The 23,203-nt window shown below is 44.3% G+C and overlaps 1 protein-coding gene across 1 annotated transcript in view; it reads right to left on the reverse strand.

The window, feature by feature from the left end:
* The window catches only part of EEFSEC (eukaryotic elongation factor, selenocysteine-tRNA specific), a 244,383-nt gene that overhangs the window by 73,843 nt on the left and 147,337 nt on the right, over positions 1-23,203 (reverse strand). Inside the window, exon 5 of the mRNA XM_068252731.1 lies at positions 21,245-21,886. Within this exon, the coding sequence (XP_068108832.1) occupies positions 21,245-21,886 (642 nt within the window). The remainder of the gene's footprint in view (positions 1-21,244; positions 21,887-23,203) is intronic.

Raw genomic sequence — 23,203 nt, forward strand, 5'->3', positions numbered from 1 at the left:
GTGACCATTTGGTAGGAAAGTAACGCCAGTCCTATGGATTTTCTAGGGCCTGGCTACAAGTTAACACAGGAACACTGTTCACTTGTCCCTTGTGGTTTCTCTGCAGCCAGCACACTGCTGGATAACAAAAGGTGCAAACTCAATGGCATCTCTAGGATCTTTTATTTGGGGTCTGTACCCCAAACACTTGTTGGGGTGTCCTGATTGGTTCTTCCATGGGACTAAATAGTCTTGCTCTTTCTATCACTTGTGCACAACAGTAATCCTACTGCAGACCTGCGTACTGAGCTGCCCCTTTACCATGACAGGTTAAAGGGAAGGTTCAGGGACTAGCTAAAAAAAATAAAAATCCATTTCCACTTACCTGGGGCTTCCTCCAGCCCATGGCAGGCAGGAGGTGCCCTCGGCGCCGCTCCGCAGGCTCCCGGTGGCCGACCCGACCTGGCCAGGCCGGCGGCCAGGTCGGGCCTCTTCTGCGCTCCATGGTGCGTTCCACGCCGGCGCGCTGACGTCATCGGACGTCCTCCGGGTTGTACTGCGCAGGCTCAGAACTACTGAGCCTGCGCAGTACAGCCCGGAGGACGTCCGATGACGTCAGCGCGCCGGCGTGGAACGCACCATGGAGCGCAGAAGAGGCCCGACCTGGCCGCCGGCCTGGCCAGGTCGGGTCGGCCACCGGGAGCCTGCGGAGCGGCGCCGAGGGCACCTCCTGCCTGCCACGGGCTGGAGGAAGCCCCAGGTAAGTGGAAATGGATTTTTATTTTTTTTAGCTAGTCCCTGAACCTTCCCTTTAAGGTACTGAGTGCAGGGGATATATGTTGGGCCGCATCTTGCAATCTAGTCATAGTCCATACTCTGACAATACTTGGCACACAGAATTGCTACTTCCTGGTGCTGCAGAGGAGAGTATGCAAGGTGAGTATAGAGTCTTCTTTACTGTACAAGAAATAAGATTACAGACAATTTTAACAGAGGTGACTGACAACACAATACAGGCAATAAGCAATAAGATAAAAAGTGGGGTCAATTCATAAAGTATTACCGCATTCGGTAATGCAGAAAACAGCTGACTTTACTGAGCACTTAGGAAAATGTCAATTCATTAAGGCGGTTACCACATGAAAAGCTAAAATTACCAAGCAGAGAGGTAAATTAGCGACTTGTGTGGTAAATACCTCAACACATGTCAGTAAATGTCAAATGATAAAGCCTTCAACATGCGGTAAAGCCACGAAGCAATACCGTCTGCTTTGAAGGGGTGAAAAGAGTGCAGAGTCTGTGTGAGGAGACTTTGCTGGGAGCCGTAACACACAAGCAGAAGCAGTGATAGCTGTGACTGACAAGAGCAGGGAGCCAATAGAAACAGTCCCTGTCTTCTGCAAGTCTGGATGATGGAATCTGATAGAACCCGCAGACTTCGCTGGCGGGACAAGCTTTTAAACCCCCCAGGCAGCAGCAGAGCTAAATCGGAACACCACAGGCTTCCCCGAATACCTTAGGCCGTGTAGCTGTTTAACCTCGTGGGTTCCTATTTTGAAGATGTGTGGGAGCTAGTTGAGGAAAATAACCTAAGCATGACATGTGCAAACTTTCTTGAAGTTCTTCTAAGCTGTGGCAATTAAATAGAATGTTAAGAAAGACTAAGGGCCTGAGCCCACTAATGCATTTGTGTCCGCTTCTGTATGCTTTTCAGCATCTGTAACATTGAGGTGTAACTGAAAAGTGGACACAACTGCGCCAGTCGACTTAGGCCCTAATAGACAGATTCAGAGCAAGCAGAGGCAGTATAACAAAACATGTACATCTAAAGGGATGTCTGGGATGCCTCTTCTATTGTAATGCCCTCACTGCACAGAACAGCTTGTACCTCTCTCCTGCTGTTATTAAAAGGTTTGTCAATGGGCTTTGGTAATTCATCGAACTTTTACCGCACCTGTGGACATTTTTATGAATTCGCACAAAAAAAGTCTAAAATACCGAATGTGGTATTTTCCCGACCAGATTTATTTTTCTGCACAGGCTTTTATGAATCGACCCCAATTCCAGATCATACACTAGAGAAAAGGTGGATTAGGCCTCCTTGAAGAGGTGAGTTTTGAGGGGTTGTTTGAAGGAGGGGGCAAGCCAGATGGGCAGTGGGAGAGAGTTTCACAGGATGGCAGCAGCTCTAGTGAAGTCCTGTAGTCATGCATGAGAGTGCGAGATGCATGGGGTGGTTAGGAGGAGGTTGTCAGAGAAGCGAAGCGGGTGGCCAGGTGTGTATCTGCTGACCAGTTCAGAGATGAAAATCGGGCAGGACTTGTGGGCCTGTATAGATTTGTGTGCAGTTTGCTAGCAATGCCCCTGGCTAGGCTGCTAGCAATGCCCCTGGCTAGGCTGCCTCAACTCCTGCACCTACTAACTGCCTGAGCTCTCCATACCGTTCTTCCCAACAGATACATAAATTCTGCCAAAGTAAAGGTTAAAAGTTGAAAGGATATTAACAGGCGATTGAGCAATAAAAAGTATGTCTGTACACATGCACTGAGAGCTCATAAATATGTTAGGTCAACACTGTGGCAGCTTTTATTCCCGGCCGGCGACTCTTTACTAGCGACGTGAGCACAACACGACTGCTTCCCGCACCGTCAGGACAGCACTTAGCATGCCTGCGCCGCTCAGCCAGAACCAAACAAAGCCAGGCAGACATCAAAGCCGGGCTCATATTTATACTGGCGTCTGGGGGAGCCCGCGCAGGTGACGGCGGGCACATGAGCCTCACCGCGCTCTGTGGACACACGCAGGAGTCACACGTGACAAGTGCTACTCTGGGTAGTCTGTGACCCACAATCACCTGCGACACTTCAGAGAGCATCTGCAAAGGATCAGTGCTGGGTACAGAGACAGAACTGTCAGTGGCCCCTCTGGTTGTCACATATAAAGTGTTGGGGAAAGAAGACATTTGCTATGAGCAGCACATTTCTCTCCCTTATTGCCTCATATGATTGCTGTAAGGTTTGTTCTGGTGCCCAAACACAGTACAATTTTTTTTCGATCAGAGAAATTTGTTTATTCCGTTTGGTTGAATAGTTTTTAAAATTCTTTTCCAGGTGCAATACACAAACATTCTATTTTTCAGAAAATCCAAGAAAAGCGATCAAATATGAAGAAAATGTTTTTTATCTATCTGATATTTTCTTATACAACCTTCCATACACTATGCAATTTCACAAACAATCACCCAGATTTTTCCAACATATCCAATCAGATTTTTATCTTAAAAACAGAATAATCATTCATTTTTTTCTTGATCGAAAAAAAAGATTATTGTCAATTTTCACTCCATTCGATCAGCTTGGTCATATAAATGGGAAAATCGAACATTTTAATTGTACTGTACCATGTATAGGCACTATAAGGGCTGGTTCACACGGGCGTCTGCTGAGCTTTTGCTTGGCATTGCGTTCAAACGCCAGCGTTTAAACGCCAGCGTTTAAAAGCTAGCTTTTGAAAGCTTTTGAAAAGCGTTCAAGGCTAGCAGTTCTGGTCTCTGCTATTGTTTCCTCGCATTTACTGCCTCTGAAAGCAGCATGTTGCTTTTGAGACTAGACGCAACGCTGGGATCTACTGCCAGGCTTTCATGAAAGCCTGCAAAAGCCAGCTCTAAACGCTCCCATTCACTTGCATGGGATGGCAGTCGATCCCAAAAAACGCTGCGTCTGAAACGCTGCGTTAAACGCCACAAAAACGCCCGTCTGAACCAGCCCTTAGACAGTTGTATGCATTTTTGCATGTTGGGTTGTTGCGGCTCTGTAAAATGTATAAGCTATAGGCTTGCTATACACCAGCGGTTCTGGATGCAAGCCTGGCTACAGGGACATAAAGAGATGATTTGCATATTCAGTAGTGATGCATTATGGGAAGCCACAGTTGCTCACTTAAAGCCGAATCATCACAACTGGTATTACTTAAAAGGAAATAAGTATAGCAGCCCCTTAAATTTTCATGCCATACTGGCAGTAAACTTGTCGCCTTTGCAATCCATAATTTGTGGAGCCCCTGAGGAGCTTGGGGCCCTAGGCAAATGCTCACTTTGGCCCCATTTTTGCATTGTACGGACAGTAAACTTGTGGAGCCCCTAAGAAGCTTGGTGCCCCGGGCAATTGTCCAATTTGACCCTATGGAAGCCCCCTGACCCTGGTGGCTGCTCTCCCATTCCAAGTCTGAGCTTCTTCGTACTGGGCATGCACCACTTAGGCCTGGACATGCCCAGTAGAATAAAGCCGACTCATGTACAAGGGAAAAAGGCATATGCACCAGCAGCTACATTGTACTGGGCATGTCCAGGCTGTAGTCGTGCAGGAACACCAAGAGCCCCAATAGTGTAATGTGTACTGGTAAATGGTTACTAGATAGAGTAAATATTAATACTCACAAACCAAGGTTACCATTAGGCAACCACTGTAAAGGCAGGTGGGGAGATTTTCCTGACCCCACTCAGGAATAAGAAGTCGCTCTCTGTAGATGAGAAAAAGGGGGTTCAACCCTCCCCCCGGGGTGGACTCAATATTATGCAGGAGAACAGAGGCGCCAAAAGGATAAAAGGAAGCTAAATGAGCTTAAAAACCAAATTCTTGGTAAATACAGGAGGTAGTGGTGGACTTACCTCCTCTAAGTAGACACACAACGACTGTAGTAAAGACAGTCAATCTCAGAGGTGCCTGGCTCTTCTACTGACCACATATGCTATTGCTCCGTTGTTAATGCCTGATGAAGCGGGATCAAACCTGCGAAACGTGTTGCATATTTGGAGTTCATAAATAAAATATATTGACTGTCTTTACTACAGTCGTTGTGTGTCTACTTGGAGGAAGTAAGTCCACCACTACCTCCTCTATTTACCAAGAATTTGGTTTTTAAGCTCATTTAGCTTCCTTTTATCCTTTTGGCGCCTCTGTTCTCCTGCATGCCCAGTATGAAGAAGCTCATAATTGGATGGAAGTTTGGCTACGAGAGCATATCCTCCAAACTCTTATTGGATATGCGTAGTGAGACTCAGCACTGAATCTGGAGGATCCAGGGTGCCTCTGGTCTATCTATGAGACCTCCTTCTACTGAGGTAAGTATCTTTTTTTTTTTTTTACTTTTCTTCACTTCAGGTTCCCTTAAAGGTGGACATACTCTATACAACATTTACCTAATGGAGTAAACTATCATTATTACCCACACCGAATATTGATCAGGGAACATCTGATGGGTTGGTAAGACTCAATATCTGTCAGATTTCAGCAGCAATTGAATACCGATCAGAATGCCACCTCTGCTAGCTTATTATTTTCTGAGGCAGTACAGACTTATGGGAACATGAATCCCTCTGTGTAATAAAGAATACTCTTTCCCGATGTTCAATCAATAAAACGATCTTGAGCCGCTCACTCCTCCGCCCCTGCGATTAAATCAGTAAGGAACTGCTGTCCGATTTATAAAATGGTCTAACATCGAAAGAGAGGGCTTTTATTTTTTTAGAATCAGAATAATTTATTTTGCCAAGTACAAAGGGGGGTTTGTACCTGGAATTGGTTTTAGCAGCTACAGGCTCTGGAAGGAGGGGGGGGGGGGGGGGGTTAGATTGTGAGAGTAAGGGGGGAAATGTCTGAAAGCCAAGAGCCGAGGCTGCCATACTACAGCACCACCAGTCGCACTTGGCAATCATCTGTTATCCTTGAGGAGACATCGAAGGGTTGAGGGGGGGGAATGTTCAGCAGTGATGGCCTAGTTCTTCATGAAAGAAACCTGCGGTGATGGCTGACGCAGTTGAGGATCCCGATTGCTGACATTTGGCATCTGGTGGTGCTGGCCAAGGTGTTCCAGTTCCAAATTTGCAGTAGTGTATTTCTGTGGTGGATCAGCATTCAGCAGGGCTGGTCAAGATAATCTGGCTGTCGCAGAAGCGTCCGCGTCGGCCCTTACTTCATCATCATCATCATCATCACTGCATCATGGAGGGGCAGAACCAGAGGTGTCCATGCTGCGATGGAGCAGAAGCAGCCGATGGATGGATGGAGCCAGCAAGGCCAAAAGGTGCCCCTCCAACCTCACAAGAGCTCCGACCTCCGGAGTAGCAGCAGTGGACTCCACATGGCTGTACCTGCACAGACAATGGCAAGACAGAAAAAACTCCAGGTCCCAAACTCCCCACGACCCCCACCAGCACACTGCACACCTTTAGGGAGGCGTGGCTGCCAATTAAGGCGCCATCTTCATGAATGTAAGTTTAACTTTTTTTTATTATTTTTTCAATAGAATTTTGCATTTGCTTCAAAAGGGCTTTAATCCAATATAACAGCCACTCTATTAAAATGTTTTATGGAGAAAAAAAAGTTACGGCAAAATACTAGGAAATACACTGTAAGACGCACTGTACTCCTGAGGTCAGTTCATACTGCAAGCCTTGCACTGACTGCCTCTGATAAAAAATATAGTTTAATTTGACCTTTATAGGTGCATGATTGCCAGCACAAGGAATTTTAGTTGAACTGGGGCATTTAAAGGACAAAAACTGAATTGAGAGGTATATAGAGGCTGCCATATTTATTTGCTTTTAAGCAATACGAGTTGCCTGGCAGTCCTGCTGATCTATTTGGCTGCAGTAGTGTCTGAATCACACCAGAAACAAGCATGCAGATAATCTGGTCCGATCTGACAATAATGTCAGAAACATATGATTTGCTGCATACTTGTTTAGGATCTAAGACTAATCAACTGGTATTGCTTAAAGTGAATGGGAACCGATTAATTAAAAGAAAAGCCAGTCTTCCCACTCCTCTCCCGATGCCCGTTCCAGCGCTGGATACCCCGCAGCAGTAGGGAGGCTTCAGCAGTCTCCGGGAACCCTAGCGCTCCCGTAGACAGACAGCTCCATACTGCGCGCGCTCGCAGTATGGAGCGGCCTGTCTTCGGGAGGACTCGGCTCCCGGAGACTTCAGAAGTCCTCCGTGGCGGGGGATTTGATCGGAGAAGCTGGTGCTGCAACAATGGCACCGGGAGAGGAGAGGGAAGGCTCATTAGGACTCTGAGCCTTCCCTCTCCTTAGGTAAGTAGCTGCCTATTTTTTTTTATTAATCGGAGTCCCATTGACTTTAAAAGGAAATAAATATGGCAGCCTCCATAACCCTTTCACTTCAGTTGTCCTTTAAAAATTAATTTACCACATATCATTTATTCTTCATACATTAATTAAATGGTTTTCTTTTTTATCAATTTTATATTTGTGTAGGCAAGGGTCTGTTCTCACGGGCGTTTTCTGCATAGAAAAACGCATTGAAACTGAGAACCAATGCTAATCAATGGGCTAGCAGTGAAGCACTGCATGCATTTTCTCTATCAATCACATTAGCTTCAGTGAAAAAAAACTGTTTGTTTTCTCACATACAGACATGCATGGTGTGCAGAAAACTCATGCACAAAAAAACGCACACAGAAAACTGACGGTCAAGTGTGACCCCTGCCTAAGGATAAATAAGTGATTTTATTGGACACTTTAAAAAGACAGGAGACTCTGTCCTCACTCTCAGGTCGTTTGGTCTTCTGAGAGTGTGGGTCACACTCCAAGAAAAAATACTTGAGAGTTCCAAGGTAACACGAAACTTCGAGACCTGAAGAAGCAGGCAGATACCTGCAAAACGCATTGTCTATTTAAGGTGTCCAACAAAATCACTTATTTATCCTTTTAAAGAGACACTGAAGTGAAAAAAAAATGATATAATGATTTGTATGTGTAGTACAGTTAAGAAATAAAACAGGTGCAGAGATATGAGTCTAATATTGTTTCCAGTACAGGAAGTGTTAAGAAACTCCAGTTATCTATGCAAAAGAGCCATTGAGCTCCACGACTTTCAAAGTCGCAGAGAGCTCTGTCTTCTGAAGCTTGTTATCTCAACTGTCAGTCACTGTATTTTCTTTTTCTCTGCAGAGGGACATTCAATAGTTCCCTGGCCTGCTCTGTAAAATCATTTAGAATGCTGAGCAGTGTGTAAACTGCAAATATTAGAGAATGATGCAATGTTATAAAAATATATATATATATACGGTAACTAAAAATATGAGAATATTTTCTTTGCTACTAATGTTCTAGTAATTATTCGTACTACACAACCAATTCATTATATCATTTTTTTTTTTTTTGCTTCAGTGTCTCTTTAAAGCTATATAGTTTTTGTAAGAGCTACCCCCAAATTTTTGGTATGCCTCCCCATCCCTCCATTCCTTATGTGGAGGAAGACATTTCGAGTTAAAACTCGTGGCGGCTGTCATCTCAGGTCCGCTTCACTTTCCTACTTCCTCCAATCCTGTCTCTCATAGCCTACTGACCTACTCACAGTACATTGCCGTCAGCCAAAGCAGTCATGCTTAATCATCTCAGCAGTACAGGTTTCCCTCAATGTTGTTTATCCATTAGTAATGGTGGATCGCCAAAAAGACCATCATAAACCACTGCTTGTGTTCAGCACCTCCCATTCACCCACTGATCATCATCCCCTCTCCATAGGCCAGAGCAGGCTTACTCGGCTGCTTTTGCTATCTATTCTGCATTAGAAAACTGCTGCCCTTAAAAAGAACCTGTAGTCAAAGTAACATCCTTTATAATAAAACCCTAACTGTCGCTGCGTCCAGCAGCTGTCCCTGTGTCTCAGGTTTATTGTTACTGCGCATGTGCACAGTAACGGGCAGCTGGACGGGACCAGGGAGCGAGGCGGGCGTGCGAGGATGGGTGCGGGCGCGCGCATGTGAGCAGTAACTGACAGCTGGACGGGACCAGGGAGTGAGGTGGGCGCGCGCCGCTTGCATGCGAGGCGGGCGGGCGCATGCGCAATGGCGGCGGCAAAAAGTCCTAGAACCCGTTTTTAAATGTGCTTGGGTCTACTAGTGATGAATAAAAAAAGCGTATTTTACAGTGTTCATTTATAGACTATTTAGTCAGTGTTTGCCCATTGTAAAATCTTTCCTCTCCCTGATTTCCTCTTACTCTCCCTGATTTGCATTCTGAAGTGCATCACTGGTGGTGACATGTTTATTTAGGGCTGGTTCACAGCTCCTGCTCAGCGTTTCATTCAAACGCTGTGGTCTTTTTTTTCCAAGAATGCCAGCATTTAACAGCTAAGCTTTTAATAGCTTTCAGGAGACTGTTGCATTTTCAGGGCTTTTGCAGGAAGAAGATGTGGGGGGAAGGGCTGGGATAGGTTGGCTTTCAGTGGCTTTTGCTGTCTTTCAAATGCAACGCCAGCAACAGCAAATGACTTCTAGAGCAGGGGTCAGGAACCTTTTTGGCTGAGATAGCCATAAACGCCACATGTTTTAAAATGTAATTCCATACAATAGGTTTCAAACTGGGACAGCGCGCGTGTGCAGCACGTCCCTGTTGCCATGGTGATATGTACACAGTTGATCCTGTGGGCAGCGGAAGCGTCAGACACGTCTTCAGCTTCTCTTGGGTTTCAGCAACATCAACAATTTCCCCAAGAGCCAGACAGGAGAAATACAGACTAACAGCTTGTACAATTTAGCTAGCGGACTTGGGGATTGATTCACTGTGTAGGACGAGATCCCCGCACTTTGGCCCAATAGGCTGCCTGACAAGTGCCAGACAGCCTATTGGGCGAATCAAAGTGTGGTGATCTTGTCCTATAAAGTCACTGGCCCTGACAGGGTCCAGGGTGGGACAAATGGAGCGGCCGTTAGTTTTGGGGGATCGTAAGCATGCCTACTTTTAAAATTTTACTCGCGCTGCCACACTAAGCAGCGCTACTTGAGCAGTGTAGCTTAGTGAATCAACCCCTACTGATTTGTATGTGAGCCAGATGTAGCCATCAAAAGAGCCACATCTGGCTCCCGAGCCACAGGTTCCCTACCCCTGTTCTAGAAGCTGCATGTTGCTTTTGAGATGAGACGCCGGGATCTACTGCAAAAGCTCCCTTTAAACGCTCCCAATTCCCTTGCATGGGGTGGCAGTAGATCTCTAAAAACGTTACTTTTAAAACAGGACATTTAATGCCAACAAAACGTCCGTGTGAACCGGCCCTAACTGAGATTTCTAAAGCCACTCGGAAAAATTTCTCTGGTCTCCCTGAATTTTTTAGGGGGGAGAATTCCGCATAAACAACCCTTAGTGGGAGGGCGACCTATATACCAATATAAAGCAATATACAGGATCTTCTCAAAAAATTTGCATATTGTGATAAAGTTCATTATTTTCTGTAATGTACTGATAAAGATTAGACTTTCATATATTTTAGATTCATTACACACAACTGAAGTAGTTCAAGCCTTTTATTGTTTTAATATTGATGATTTTGGCATACAGCTCATAAAAACCCAAAATTCCTATCTCAAAAAAATTAGCATATTTCATCCGACCAATAAAAGAAAAGTGTTTTTAAAACAAAAAAAGTCAACCTTCAAATAATTATGTTCAGTTATGCACTCAATATTTGGTCGGGAATCGTTTTGCAGAAATGACTGCTTCAATGCAGCGTGGCATGGAGGCAATCAGCCTGTGGCACTGCTCAGGTGTTATGGAGGCCTAGGATGCTTCGATAGCAGCCTTCAGCTCATCCAGAATGTTGGGTCTTGCGTCTCTCAACTTTCTCTTCACAATATCCCACAGATTCTCTATGGGGTTCAGGTCAGGAGAGTTGGCAGGCCAATTGAGCACAGTAATACCATGGTCAGTAAACCATTTACCAGTGGTTTTGGCACTGTGAGCAGGTGCCAGGTCGTGCTGAAAAATGAAATCTTCCTCTCCATAAAGCTTTTCAGCAGATGGAAGCATGAACCCACTTTTGAAACAGCGGCAGAAGCGCCTGACCTGGGCTACAGGTAAGCAGCACTGGACTGTTGCTCAGTGGCCCAAAGTACTTTTTTCGGATGAAAGCAGCTTTTACATGTCATTCGGAAATCAGGGTGCCAGAGTCTGGAGGAAGGCTGGGGAGAGGGAAATGCTAAAATGCCTGAAGTCCAGTGTCAAGTACCCACAGTCAGTGATGGTCTGGGGTGCCATGTCAGCTGCTGGTGTTGGTCCACTGTGTTTTATCAAGGGCAGGGTCACTGCAGCTAGCTATCAGGAGATTTTGGAACACTTCATGCTTCCATCTGCTGAAAAGCTTTATGGAGATGAAGATTTCATTTTTCAGCACGACCTGGCACCTGCTCACAGTGCCAAAATCACTGGTAAATGGTTTACTGACCATGGTATTTCTGTGCTCAATTGGCCTGCCAACTCTCCTGACCTGAACCCCATAGAGAATCTGTGGGATATTGTGAAGAGAAAGTTGAGAGATGCAAGACCCAACACTCTGGATGAGCTTAAGGCCGCTATCGAAGCATCCTGGGCCTCCATAACACCTGAGCAGTGCCACAGGCTGATTGCCTCCATGCCACGCCGCATTGAAGCAGTCATTTCTGCAAAAGGATTTCCGACCAAGTATTCAGTGCATAACTGAACATAATTATTTGAAGGTTGACTTTTTTTGTTTTAAAAACACTTTTCTTTTATTGGTCGGATGAAATATGCTAATTTTTTGAGATAGGAAATTTGGGTTTTCATGAGCTGTATGCCAAAATCATCAATATTAAAACAATAAAAGGCTTGAACTACTTCAGTTGTGTGTATTTGAATCTAAAATATATGAAAGTCTTATGTTTATCAGTACATTACAGAAAATAATGAACTTTATCACAATATGCTAATTTTTTGAGAAGATCCTGTATGGCTATAGGGAGTGCTTCTGATGCTGAAAGCAGGAAAATTATAGTTAAAGTGGATATCCTGAATTATTTACTGCATTCTACTGTATGTTGTTAGAGTTTCTCTTTAATAATGTGACTGTACAGCAGTGCGTAAGATATTGTTGCTTTGTAAATAAAGGATAATACTAATAGAAATAACGTGATGTCTTCTCTATCTGGCCACAGACAAGCACTCAGGCAGGCCAACGAGGTGTTCTCCATCTCCTCCCCTCATCTCTAATCTTTCCTCTCGCTCTCTCCCCATCCCGCCATTCTCTTGTTTTTAATCTGTTCGGCTTGTTGGCGTCGTGCGGTATCAATTACTGTTTGTTCTTGCAGAAAGTGGCTGCCGTTAAGGTAAGAAACCCAAATAAGAGATAACTGCTGCATTCCATGACATGCTCCGGCGAAGTGACTGTGCGCAGCCCAAACAATAACATATCGCACCGCCACGCAGGAAGAGCACTGAGCAGGAGGCAGCAGGCGCCATCTCCGGCCCAACACCACTGCCAACACCTTAGTGTCCAACCAGGCTCCTAACTAATGGACTACAAATCTCAGCATTTCTGCCCTGGGGAGCTGGCTGCAAGCTGAGTGACATCAAGCATATGGTCTATTCTGTCTTCCAAAGAAAGAAAACACCTGTGTCATATCTCAAATCTCTTAAAATGGACCTGAACTCTTGCACAGGACAGAAGGAAAACAGAGAGAAATGTACCCTGTAGGTATTTAGAGAGTTTAGCCTGTCTAATTCCCCCTCATCTGTAACTAATCACCAGTGTAATTTGATCTCTCAGCTGTGTCAGCAGAGAAGCTAATTTGTAAATGCAGACTGATAACCCTATGTCTCTGCATCCATGAAAGCAGGAAGTAGACACACTGCAGATTAATTGAAGGATTTCTATCAGCTGTAAGGCCTAGTTCACACTACAAAGCGCAATAGCCAAGCGTTTTTGTGAGCAATTTTTTTTTAAGCGATTACCAGAGGTTTTTTGTGCCATTTGCCTTTTTTGTAAGCGTTTTTGTTTTGTGATTTTCGGTGTGTAGACAAACAGGAAGTGCAATCTTTGACCTGGAACTGAATGTTTTTTAAAGTACTATTGCGTGAAAAATGTCCACAGAATCCCTGGGCCCTTTTCCACTAGCAATCGCAAACTCCAGCGTTTGCGATTTTTCATTAATTTTATTTTGCGATTTTTCATTTGCATTGCATTATCCCTCTTAAAATCGCCCCAGAAAGCAATTGCCACTATAGTGGAAAATACTTCTCATGATTTATATGATAAGGTAGCAACCCTAGGGATTTTGCAATTCCGCTGTGCAGTTGAAAAATGCGCTTTTTAAAGCGATTTGTGATTTTCCTATACCTTGTATTGAAGCATAAACACTCAAAAAATGGTGCAGGACCCGGGTTTGCGATTGAAAAGAAAGCTTATCGCTCATGTGAGAACACTCACACTGGATTTCATTACACAAGCGCTTTTACCAGAGCCGGGACAAGATTCCCCAGCACCCAGGGCTGAGACACCAAAGTGCGCCCCTCCATCCCTGCCACCCCAGCCGCCACACACTGATTGCCATTAGACTAAGAGGCGCCCCAGGGCTCCTAACACCTAATCTCTAGTTATCTGGCTTGCAGTCACTGCCATGTATCCCCTTTTCTTATTTATCTCTGCTTCAAACACAATAGGTGAATGATAGCTGAGTGAGTGGTGCGCCCCCTCCTACACTGCGCCCTGAGGCTGGAGCCTCTCTTGCCTCTGCCTCGGCCCGGCCTTGGCTTTTACAGCGCTTTTAAAAATGTTGTCGATTTTAAAATAAAGCTCCAAATGCTAAAAGTGTGAACAAGCCCTTACAAAGAATTGTTTTTCTTTAAAAGCTTGTATTCTGTTGCTTATCGTTTAGAGCAGAGAGGAAGTTCTGAGTTCAGGTCGACTTTAAAGGACCACTACAGCAAAAAAAAGTAAGCAGGTGAAATCTGACAGAACCGACCTGTTTTGGACTAGTCCATCTCCTCATTGGGGATTCTCAGGGGTTTGTTTGTTTTCAAAAGCATTTCTTGAATAATTCTAAGTCTATTTGCCAAAATATTGTGCGTGAGTGAGTAAGGAGGCTGGCTGGTATCTTACTATCTGGTTCTAATAAACAGCTAAGAGCCCCTTTCCAATGGGAATGGCGATCTGAAACGCACTGCGATGTGATTGGGATTTTTTTTCTACAATAAGCTGTAAAATGTCTTTATAATAAGCATTTTTCCATACGTTTTGCCACAATTTTTGTGTTATCGATTAGTTTCATGGCACAATTCATTTTCAGATGACTCGTTATTAAACAAAAATAAATGGAAATGGAAATCACTAAAAAACAATTGTGAAGCATCGAGTTAGTTATCAGATTTTCTTACACTCCCACTGGCTGTAACTGAAACCCAATAAAAACGCAGCAGGTACTAGTTTGAGTTTAGAAAAAAAAAATCACATTAGTGGAAAGGGGGCATCGCAATCACTCGCTCTCTGTGCTCTGTGAGCAGTGACCCCAGAAAGGCTTCAGGATGGTGAACGTGGGTACGCAAATACCTGACAGCCGCCTTTGAGCACACTGCCGCCTCTAGGCCCCTGCCTAGTGCCAAGAACTGCCCTGCCTGTAACATTACTTAATGGAAACCAGAAAATGACCCAGCACCGTCATCATAATGTATTTATAAGGTCTTTATTAGGAGGCTCCTGTTATGTTGTATCCTGCCTTTGGTTGATGATGCCTTAATAAAGCGCTTATAGATACATTACGAAGACGGTGTTGGGTCATCTTCTGGTTTCCAGTCTGCTTCAATCCCCAAGGTCTGAGGGATTTGGACCGACAGTAAAAGCACGTCGATCTGTTTGGTGGGTGCAACCTGCATCTTGGCTATTCCTGTAACATTACTTAAAGCGGAACTGATGATAATCTAAATATAAATAGTTTCACTTACCTGGGGCCTCTGAAAGCCCCCAGCAGCCGTCCTGTACTGCGCCGGTCTTCCACGATCCACCCTTCTCCCACCGCAAACTACTTTCGATTTCGCCGTCAGGCCACTGCGCCTGTGCGGCTCTGGCCACGCCTATCCTTCTTGGCGTTCCAGGCCGCAATAGCGCTATTACAGAAGGGAATGCAGAAAAAGGATATGCTTGGCAGCCCCTCAAGTCGAGTAACAAAGCTACATACCTCCCAACCTTTAGAGATGAGAAAGAGGGACACTTAAGCCACTCCCCTGCCACACCCCTGATCACGCCCCACCACAACCCTAGTCACGCATACCATAAAGATTTCATAAGAAAAATATGTTGTTTTATAGCTCAAACCACACTGGTTCTTTATATCCTGATTCATTTTCCTTTATAGTAACATTTTAAAATTAGTAATATATCAATTTAAAGGATGGGAATAAAGTTTTGAGTCAATCAAACACATTTTTGTAGAGAAATGTATATATTTACATAGAAAGAGGGACACCGTCCTGAAAGAGGGACAAATGAGGAGGAAAAAGGGACATAGGGACAGAGCTCCCAAAGAGGGACTGTCCCTCCAAAAAAGGGACAGTTGGGAGCTATGAAGCTAGCTGGCGGCGGGGTACTGGGGATCGTTGAGAAGCGCCGCGGGACAGGACGGCTGTAAGGGGCTTGTAGAAGCCCCAGGTAAGTAAAACTCTTTATTTTTATTTTATCTTCAGTTCCGCTCTAAGAACTATTAGAAATTTGCTCTCTTTCAAAGGTAATCAGCAACAAAACTTGTGAATATCCTTCAGAATGTATCTCTATGATTAGAATACTTGGAAACTATGGCAAAGTCCCCGTCATCCGGACTCAGGCAACCTGAAGTCTCAACTAACCAGCATGTCCGAGGGAATAACAGGGACTATGATTTTGAGGTTTTGCAGGGCAACAAATACTTCTCGAGTGTCCAGCTTTGCCTTCTAGCCTTCATGTAGCTCCTAGCGGCTTTAACCGACAGGTCCAGAGAAAATATCCCTTAAGGGACAGAGACCAGAGGATCTTTCAAGAACACTGGGGACAGAAAAAGCAAAGACAGAAACCAAGAGCCAACAGTGCCATATTTGCTCAAGTGCCACGGCCAATCGAGTTTTCCTGGACAGCTTCTGGAGGCGGCAACATTCTACCCCTTTAGGACTTTAAAGGACACACGTGGTCAAAATAAACTAATGAAAAACAATTGTATCTATTTTCCTCCTCCTAAAATTGACCTTTTTTTTTTTTACGATATTCCAGTTTTATTTTATATTTAAATCTACTTTTTATGTTTTTACTGTTTTATTATTTTTGCTCAATGACACATTCATTGAAGTATTCCAGAGCTACAATCTATGAACAATTTACCCTTTTTATCTCTTTCCTGCTCTCAGAAGCCATTTTCTGCTAGGAAAGTGGTTTATAGTCGTAATTTCTTATCAGTGAGGGTCGCACTGTAGTCTGACCCAGACCAGACAGGAACTGCCAGTTACATACCGGATGTTTAACTCTTCCAGGCAGAGAAAGAAAAAAAAAGGAACACATCATAGTTATTTGTGTGCTAGGCACTGTACATACCCATGTCTATCTCACCATGTCACATGACAACAAACTATGTCAAACGCTTTTCTGGGGCAGAAGCAATAGAAAGTTTGGCTGCGCAAAGCAAGCTCCTGTGAGCCATCCATCTGAAGTATACCTGGGTCAGGAAAGGGGCTGTCACAGTTTTCAGCATGCACAGTTAGGTTTTGTTTCTTTATTTTATTTATAGTTTAATTGTAGGTTCAGGTTTCTTCTTGCCAACATAAACTATGCAATAAGAAACAAATAAATCACTTTTAATAGAAGCAACAAGAAAAACTTTTATGAGGGCAGAGCTTGTAAACCTCTCCGTGTCCCGTGGAGTCTGCCAGCTCCAGCCAAGAACCCGTTCCTGTCTACCTGTAGTCGTGTGGAGCAGTCATGACGCATACATCGAATAAAGGCGCCAGGAAAAAAGGGGGCGAAGGGTACAGCCAAAATTTTATAATATTGGATATAACAATATATTTATTTTTTTCTAATAAAATCGCAAAATACTGTATTGTCCATAACAATGAAAACGAAAATACATGCACAGTTGTAATAAGCACAGTAAAACATTGGTAAATATTACCAATATTTTACTACAACTAAACCTAAGCTCACACAGAACCCTCCCTCTACTGATGCCTAATCCCAATACGCCCCTGGTGGTGCCTAACCCTAAGACCCCCTGGTGGTGACCTAACCCTAAGACCCCCCTGGTGGTGCCCTAACCCTAAGACCCCCTGGTGGTGACCTAACCCTAAGACCCCCCTGGTGGAGCCCTAACCCTAAGACCCCCCTGGTGGTGCCTAACCCTAAGACCCCCCTGGTGGAGCCCTAACCCTAAGACCCCCCTGGTGGTGCCTAACCCTAAGACCCCCCTGGTGGTGCCTAACCCTAAGACCCCCTGGTGGTGACCTAACCCTAAGACCCCCCTGGTGGTGCCCTAACCCTAAGACCCCCTGGTGGTGACCTAACCCTAAGACCCCCCTGGTGGTGCCTAACCCTAAGACCCCCCTGGTGGAGCCCTAACCCTAAGACCCCCCTGGTGGTGCCTAACCCTAAGACCCCCCTGGTGGAGCCCTAACCCTAAGACCCCCCTGGTGGTGCCTAACCCTAAGACCCCCCTGGTGGAGCCCTAACCCTAAGACCCCCCCTGGTGGTGCCCTAACCCTAAGACCCCCCTGGTGGTGCCTAACCCTAAGACCCCCCTGGTGGTGCCTAACCCTAAGACCCCCCTGGTGGTGCCTAACCCTAAGACCCCCTTTCTCCACTGCAAATAACGGTAATACAAAAAGCGATAATTTACATAATTATAACTCTCAAAACTAATTTCAAAGTGATATAAAAAGTTAAAACGATAATTTACAAATTATCAAATCAAAAAATTTTGGTTGGAGGGCCGGCACCAACTATTTATCGGGCACCCAAATTTCTTCTTTGGCGTCCATAGCCAATATTTTGCATTAGTGCCTATAAGGCACCAAAATAGTCCATTAGCACCACCAGGCACCCACATTTCCTGATTTTGACACCACACCCCTGTTCACTGACATTAACAATCAAACCTCTGCCCCCCCCCCCCCCCCCCCCCTCAGTCAATTCCACAAGAGACCAAGAAATATATGCAATTTGCATGCAGGTTGATATTGGTTTATTCCAATGCAGGTGCTGCTGGTCTGGATTGATTGGCCCAATTCAAAGCTCAGAAAAAAAAATGAACAAAGCTGAAAAAATTAGAATCTCTATTCTCTCACAGAACAACGTCAGTAATGCTACTTCTAACTGCCACCTACTGTCTCATACATACCCATACATCTATCTCATACATACATACATACCCATACATCTATCTCATACATACATACCCATACATCTGTCTCGTACTACTATCTCATACATGGGTACCCATACATCTATCTCATACTACTATCCCATACATGGGTACCCATACATCTATCTCATACTACTATCCCATACATGGGTACCCATACATCTATCTCATACTACTATCCCATACATGGGTACCCATACATCTATCTCATACTACTATCCCATACATGGGTACCCATACATCTATCTCATACTACTATCCCATACACGGGTACCCATACATCTATCTCATACTACTATCCCATACATGGGTACCCATACATCTATCTCATACTACTATCCCATACATGGGTACCCATACATCTATCTCATACTACTATCCCATACATGGGTACCCATACATCTATCTCATACTACTATCCCATACATGGGTACCCATACATCTATCTCATACTACTATCCCATACACAGGTACCCATACATCTATCTCATACTACTATCTCATACACAGGTACCCATACATCTATCTCATACTACTTTCTCATACACAGGTACCCCATACATCTATCTCATACTACTTTCTCATACACAGGTACCCCATACATCTATCTCATACTACTATCTCATACACAGGTACCCCATACATCTATCTCATACTACTTTCTCATACACAGGTACCCCATACATCTATCTCATACTACTTTCTCATACACAGGTACCCCATACATCTATCTCATACTACTATCTCATACACAGGTACCCCATACATCCATCTCATACTACTATCCCATACACAGGTACCCATACATCTATCTCATACTACTATCCCATACACAGGTACCCATACATCTACCTAATACTACTAGCTCATACATAGGTACCCATACATCTATCTCATACTACTATCCTATACACAGGTACCTATACATCTACCTCATACTACTAGCTCATACATAGGTACCCATACATCTATCTCATACTACTATCCTATACACAGGTACCTATACATCTATATCATACTACTATCTTATACACAGGTACCCATACATCTATTTCATACTACTATCTCATACACAGGTACCCATACATCTATCTCATACTACTATCTCATACACAGGTACCCATACATCTATCTCATACTACTTTCTCATACACAGGTACCCCATACATCTATCTCATACTACTATCTCATACACAGGTACCCCATACATCTATCTCATACTACTATCTCATACACAGGTACCCCATACATCTATCTCATACTACTATCTCATACACAGGTACCCCATACATCTATCTCATACTACTATCTCATACACAGGTACCCCATACATCTATCTCATACTACTATCTCATACACAGGTACCCCATACATCTATCTCATACTACTATCCCATACACAGGTACCCATACATCTATCTCACACTACTATCTCATACACAGGTACCCATACATCTATCTCATACTACCATCTCATACACAGGTACCCATACATCTATCTCATACTACTTTCTCATACACAGGTACCCCATACATTATCTCATACTACTATCTCATACACAGGTACCCCATACATCTATCTCATACTACTATCCCATACACAGGTACCCATACATCTACCTCATACTACTATCTCATACATAGGTACCCATACATCTATCTCATACTACTATCCTATACACAGGTACCCATACATCTATTTCATACTACTATGTCATACACAGGTACCCATACATCTATCTCATACTACTATCTCATACACAGGTACCCATACATCTATCTCATACATAGGTACCCATACATCTATCTCATACTACTATCCAATACACACATACCCATACATCTACTGTATCTCATACTACTATCTCATACATAGGTACCCATACATCTAACTCATACTACTATCTCATACATAGGTACCCATACATCTATCTCATACTACTATCCCATACACAGGTACCCATACATCTATCTCATACTACTATCTCATACACAGGTACCCATACATCTATCTCATACTAATATCTCATACACAGGTACCAATACATCTATCTCATACTACTATCCTATACACAGGTACCCATACATCTATCTCATACTACTATCTCATACACAGGTACCCATACATCTATCTCATACATAGGTACCTATGTATGAGATCCACCACGGAGGACGACCGATCTCTTAGTGCCTGACGCTACTTCCTGTTTAAACAGGAAGTAGCATGAGACACTTAGAGTGAGAAAGCTCCGGCGGTGGAACGCAGGCAGGTATGTGTTCCTGCCCGTTCTGCAGACACTGATTGAAGCTGGAGGGGAGCGCTGAGGGGAGAGCCCGAGGTGAGGGAGGTGGGGCGACTGTCCCCCCATCCCACCAATGTGTGGCCAAGCTTTCCCCTCATGCTGCGACCCCTCCTGCCCCCCAAAACGGCTGTGAGTGCCCCCCCACCCCGCGGGTGTAGGGGTTACAGCCCCTATTGTTACGTCCCTGCCTGGAACACAAAAGAGAGATAACCTACCTAAGAAGACGGAAGCCTCTGGATCTTGCAGAGGCTTCTTGTGTTCTTGCACCCACTGGGATCATCTTAAAGTTAGTGCATGAGTGCTGCCAGTGCAGTAGCATGGAGCGACTGATACAGGCGCAGATGTACTCTCACAGACGCAGACTAGCCACGCTCAAACGCACGGGGAGCATGACCATGATAACATATCCAACAAGCTCTTACTGGATATGTTCCAGAGGTCCGTACCCACCAACGGTGGTCTCTGGGAGGACAGGAGAAGGCTCTGTAGGATCTAGAGGCTTCTTTCTTCCCAGGTAAGCTTCTACCATTTTTTCCCAATCTGCCTCAGGTTTAATCTAAAGTGTGTAGGAAGCTATGTGCACAATCGTAGCAAAAAAACTTTAATGAACCTAGGCTAAATTTAGGTCAAACATCAGAGAACCTTAATAACCAAGGCTAACTGGTACATCATTATATTGAATGCCATCTTCAGAAAAACCATTCAAGTTCAATACATCAATTATAATACAGTTGTGAATTAACAGATAAAAAGTACCGGTTGGGAAACAGTCCTTACCCTCTCGACTTGCCCTTCCTTGTGTTTCATCTTGAAGACTTTAAGTTTAGGAAGAAAGGTCTCTGTATAATTTTTATCTTCTGTCCCCTCCAGCAGGACTCCATGGAAAGCTAACCGGCAAGTGTTGGAATGGATATCTGTGTCTAGCTTTGAGCCAATGACAAGGGACATCTTGGGACAAGTGACTGGCTTCTCAAATTCCAACAGTGCCCACTGCTGCTTGGGAATGAGACTGTCCCCATGTTGGCCATCTGCCTTGTCTTGGTCAGATGCTGTGGAATCCTTAGTGACATAGCAGTCCTGGTATATGTATTCTTTACCAAAGTCAAAACTATCAACAGGTCCTTCTTGGCCAACGTGAGGAGGAGGCAGACTGAAAAACATGACCTTTCCCATGACCGTTTCATGGCCCACCGTGATGTGGAATTTGGCTTTGGTGTTAATCGACCCTTTGAAGTAGGGAATCTTGGTGACGGATATCACAGCGGCATGGATGGTGTGTAGTGATTCTGGGGTGCAGACGAGTCCTCTCTCCAGCAGTTTGGGATCAAACTGAGTAACGCAAATGCCCAGGCGGTCTCCTTGCATCGCATTGCTGACTGGGCAGTGAAACATCTGCATGCTCTTCACCTTTTTGGTCACCTTTTAAAAGCAAAACAGATCGAACATTAAAACACTAGTCATGACAAATATGAAAAGCAATAAGAAGGAACAAAGCATTTAAGCAATACAAAACAATCATTACAGAGAAGGATTTTAGAGTACATTGCAAGACCCACTACCTTCTGCACTCCAAGGTTTCAGTCTACATCACTTCTCCCACCGTTCCACCTCTGCAGTCCCTCTCTGCAAATCCCTCCACTGGGTGCCCATTCACTCCAGAGCCACCTTCAAGATACCGTGTTTGGCATAGAAATCCATAAAACAATACCTGCCCAACCTACATTGAACTAATCCAAAGGAACACACCTTTCCGCATGCTATAATCTTCTATGGAACTCCCTGCCGACCCCCCTCACCCCACCATTGGGTTTGCCACCTCCTTTAACACCTTCCAGCAAACAATCACTAAACAACTGTTCCTGTTGGCCTACCCTCCCCCTTCATCAATGCCCTAACCACCACTGCTAAGCATCGTCCCCCACCTAGTGTGTCCTTACCCCCATCTTTAGACTGTAAGCTTTTGGGCAGGGTCCTCCCCCCTTGTGTCTTCTTCTCAATCATGCACCTATCCCATTGAATGACGTAACTGCCTGGACAACTTGATTGCCCACTCCATTGCCTTCATGAACCTAGCCTCGTACATAAATATCCTCCGGGAATGCCTGACCGTGTATTCCTGCTCTGTTTTATTACTGCATAATAAATATGCGCTTTATAAATAAAATAAATAATAATAATAACTTCAGCGCTACCAACAGAAATTCAAGAAACCTAACCTACAATAATCAGGCTGCACTGATCACACTAATGCACGGGCTGTCCAAGCACAGATGTACAGTATATTTACCTTACTCCAAATGATTCCTCAAGCAATCCTGAAGTGAAAGTAAACCTAGGAGGTAAACAAGTGTATCTCTAACCCTATGCAAACAAAAGCTGGGTCTCCGCCTGGATTTAAGGCCCACTGGCCAGTTTATTATAAGTATCACAGTAAAAAGCACAACGTTTTGACCAGAGGTCTTTATCAAGTGCTCAACACTTGATAAAGACCTCTAGTCAAAATGTTGTGCTTTTTACTGTGATACTTATAATAAACTGGCCAGTGGGCCTTAATTCCACATGGAGACCCAACTTCTTCTCTGTTTGCATGAAGTTGCCCTTAGGAGGATAAGAGTGTCGACTGGTTGACTCCCTGGTTCTGGAGTATAGTGGGTTGCAGCGCTGGGATTTCTTCTATTACGTTGGTATCTGTAACCCTACTTATAGGTAGTACTTAGCTGGAAACCCATGGACTTA

This window comes from Hyperolius riggenbachi, chromosome 9 (assembly GCF_040937935.1).
Source record: "Hyperolius riggenbachi isolate aHypRig1 chromosome 9, aHypRig1.pri, whole genome shotgun sequence".
Taxonomy (NCBI): Eukaryota; Metazoa; Chordata; class Amphibia; order Anura; family Hyperoliidae; genus Hyperolius; species Hyperolius riggenbachi.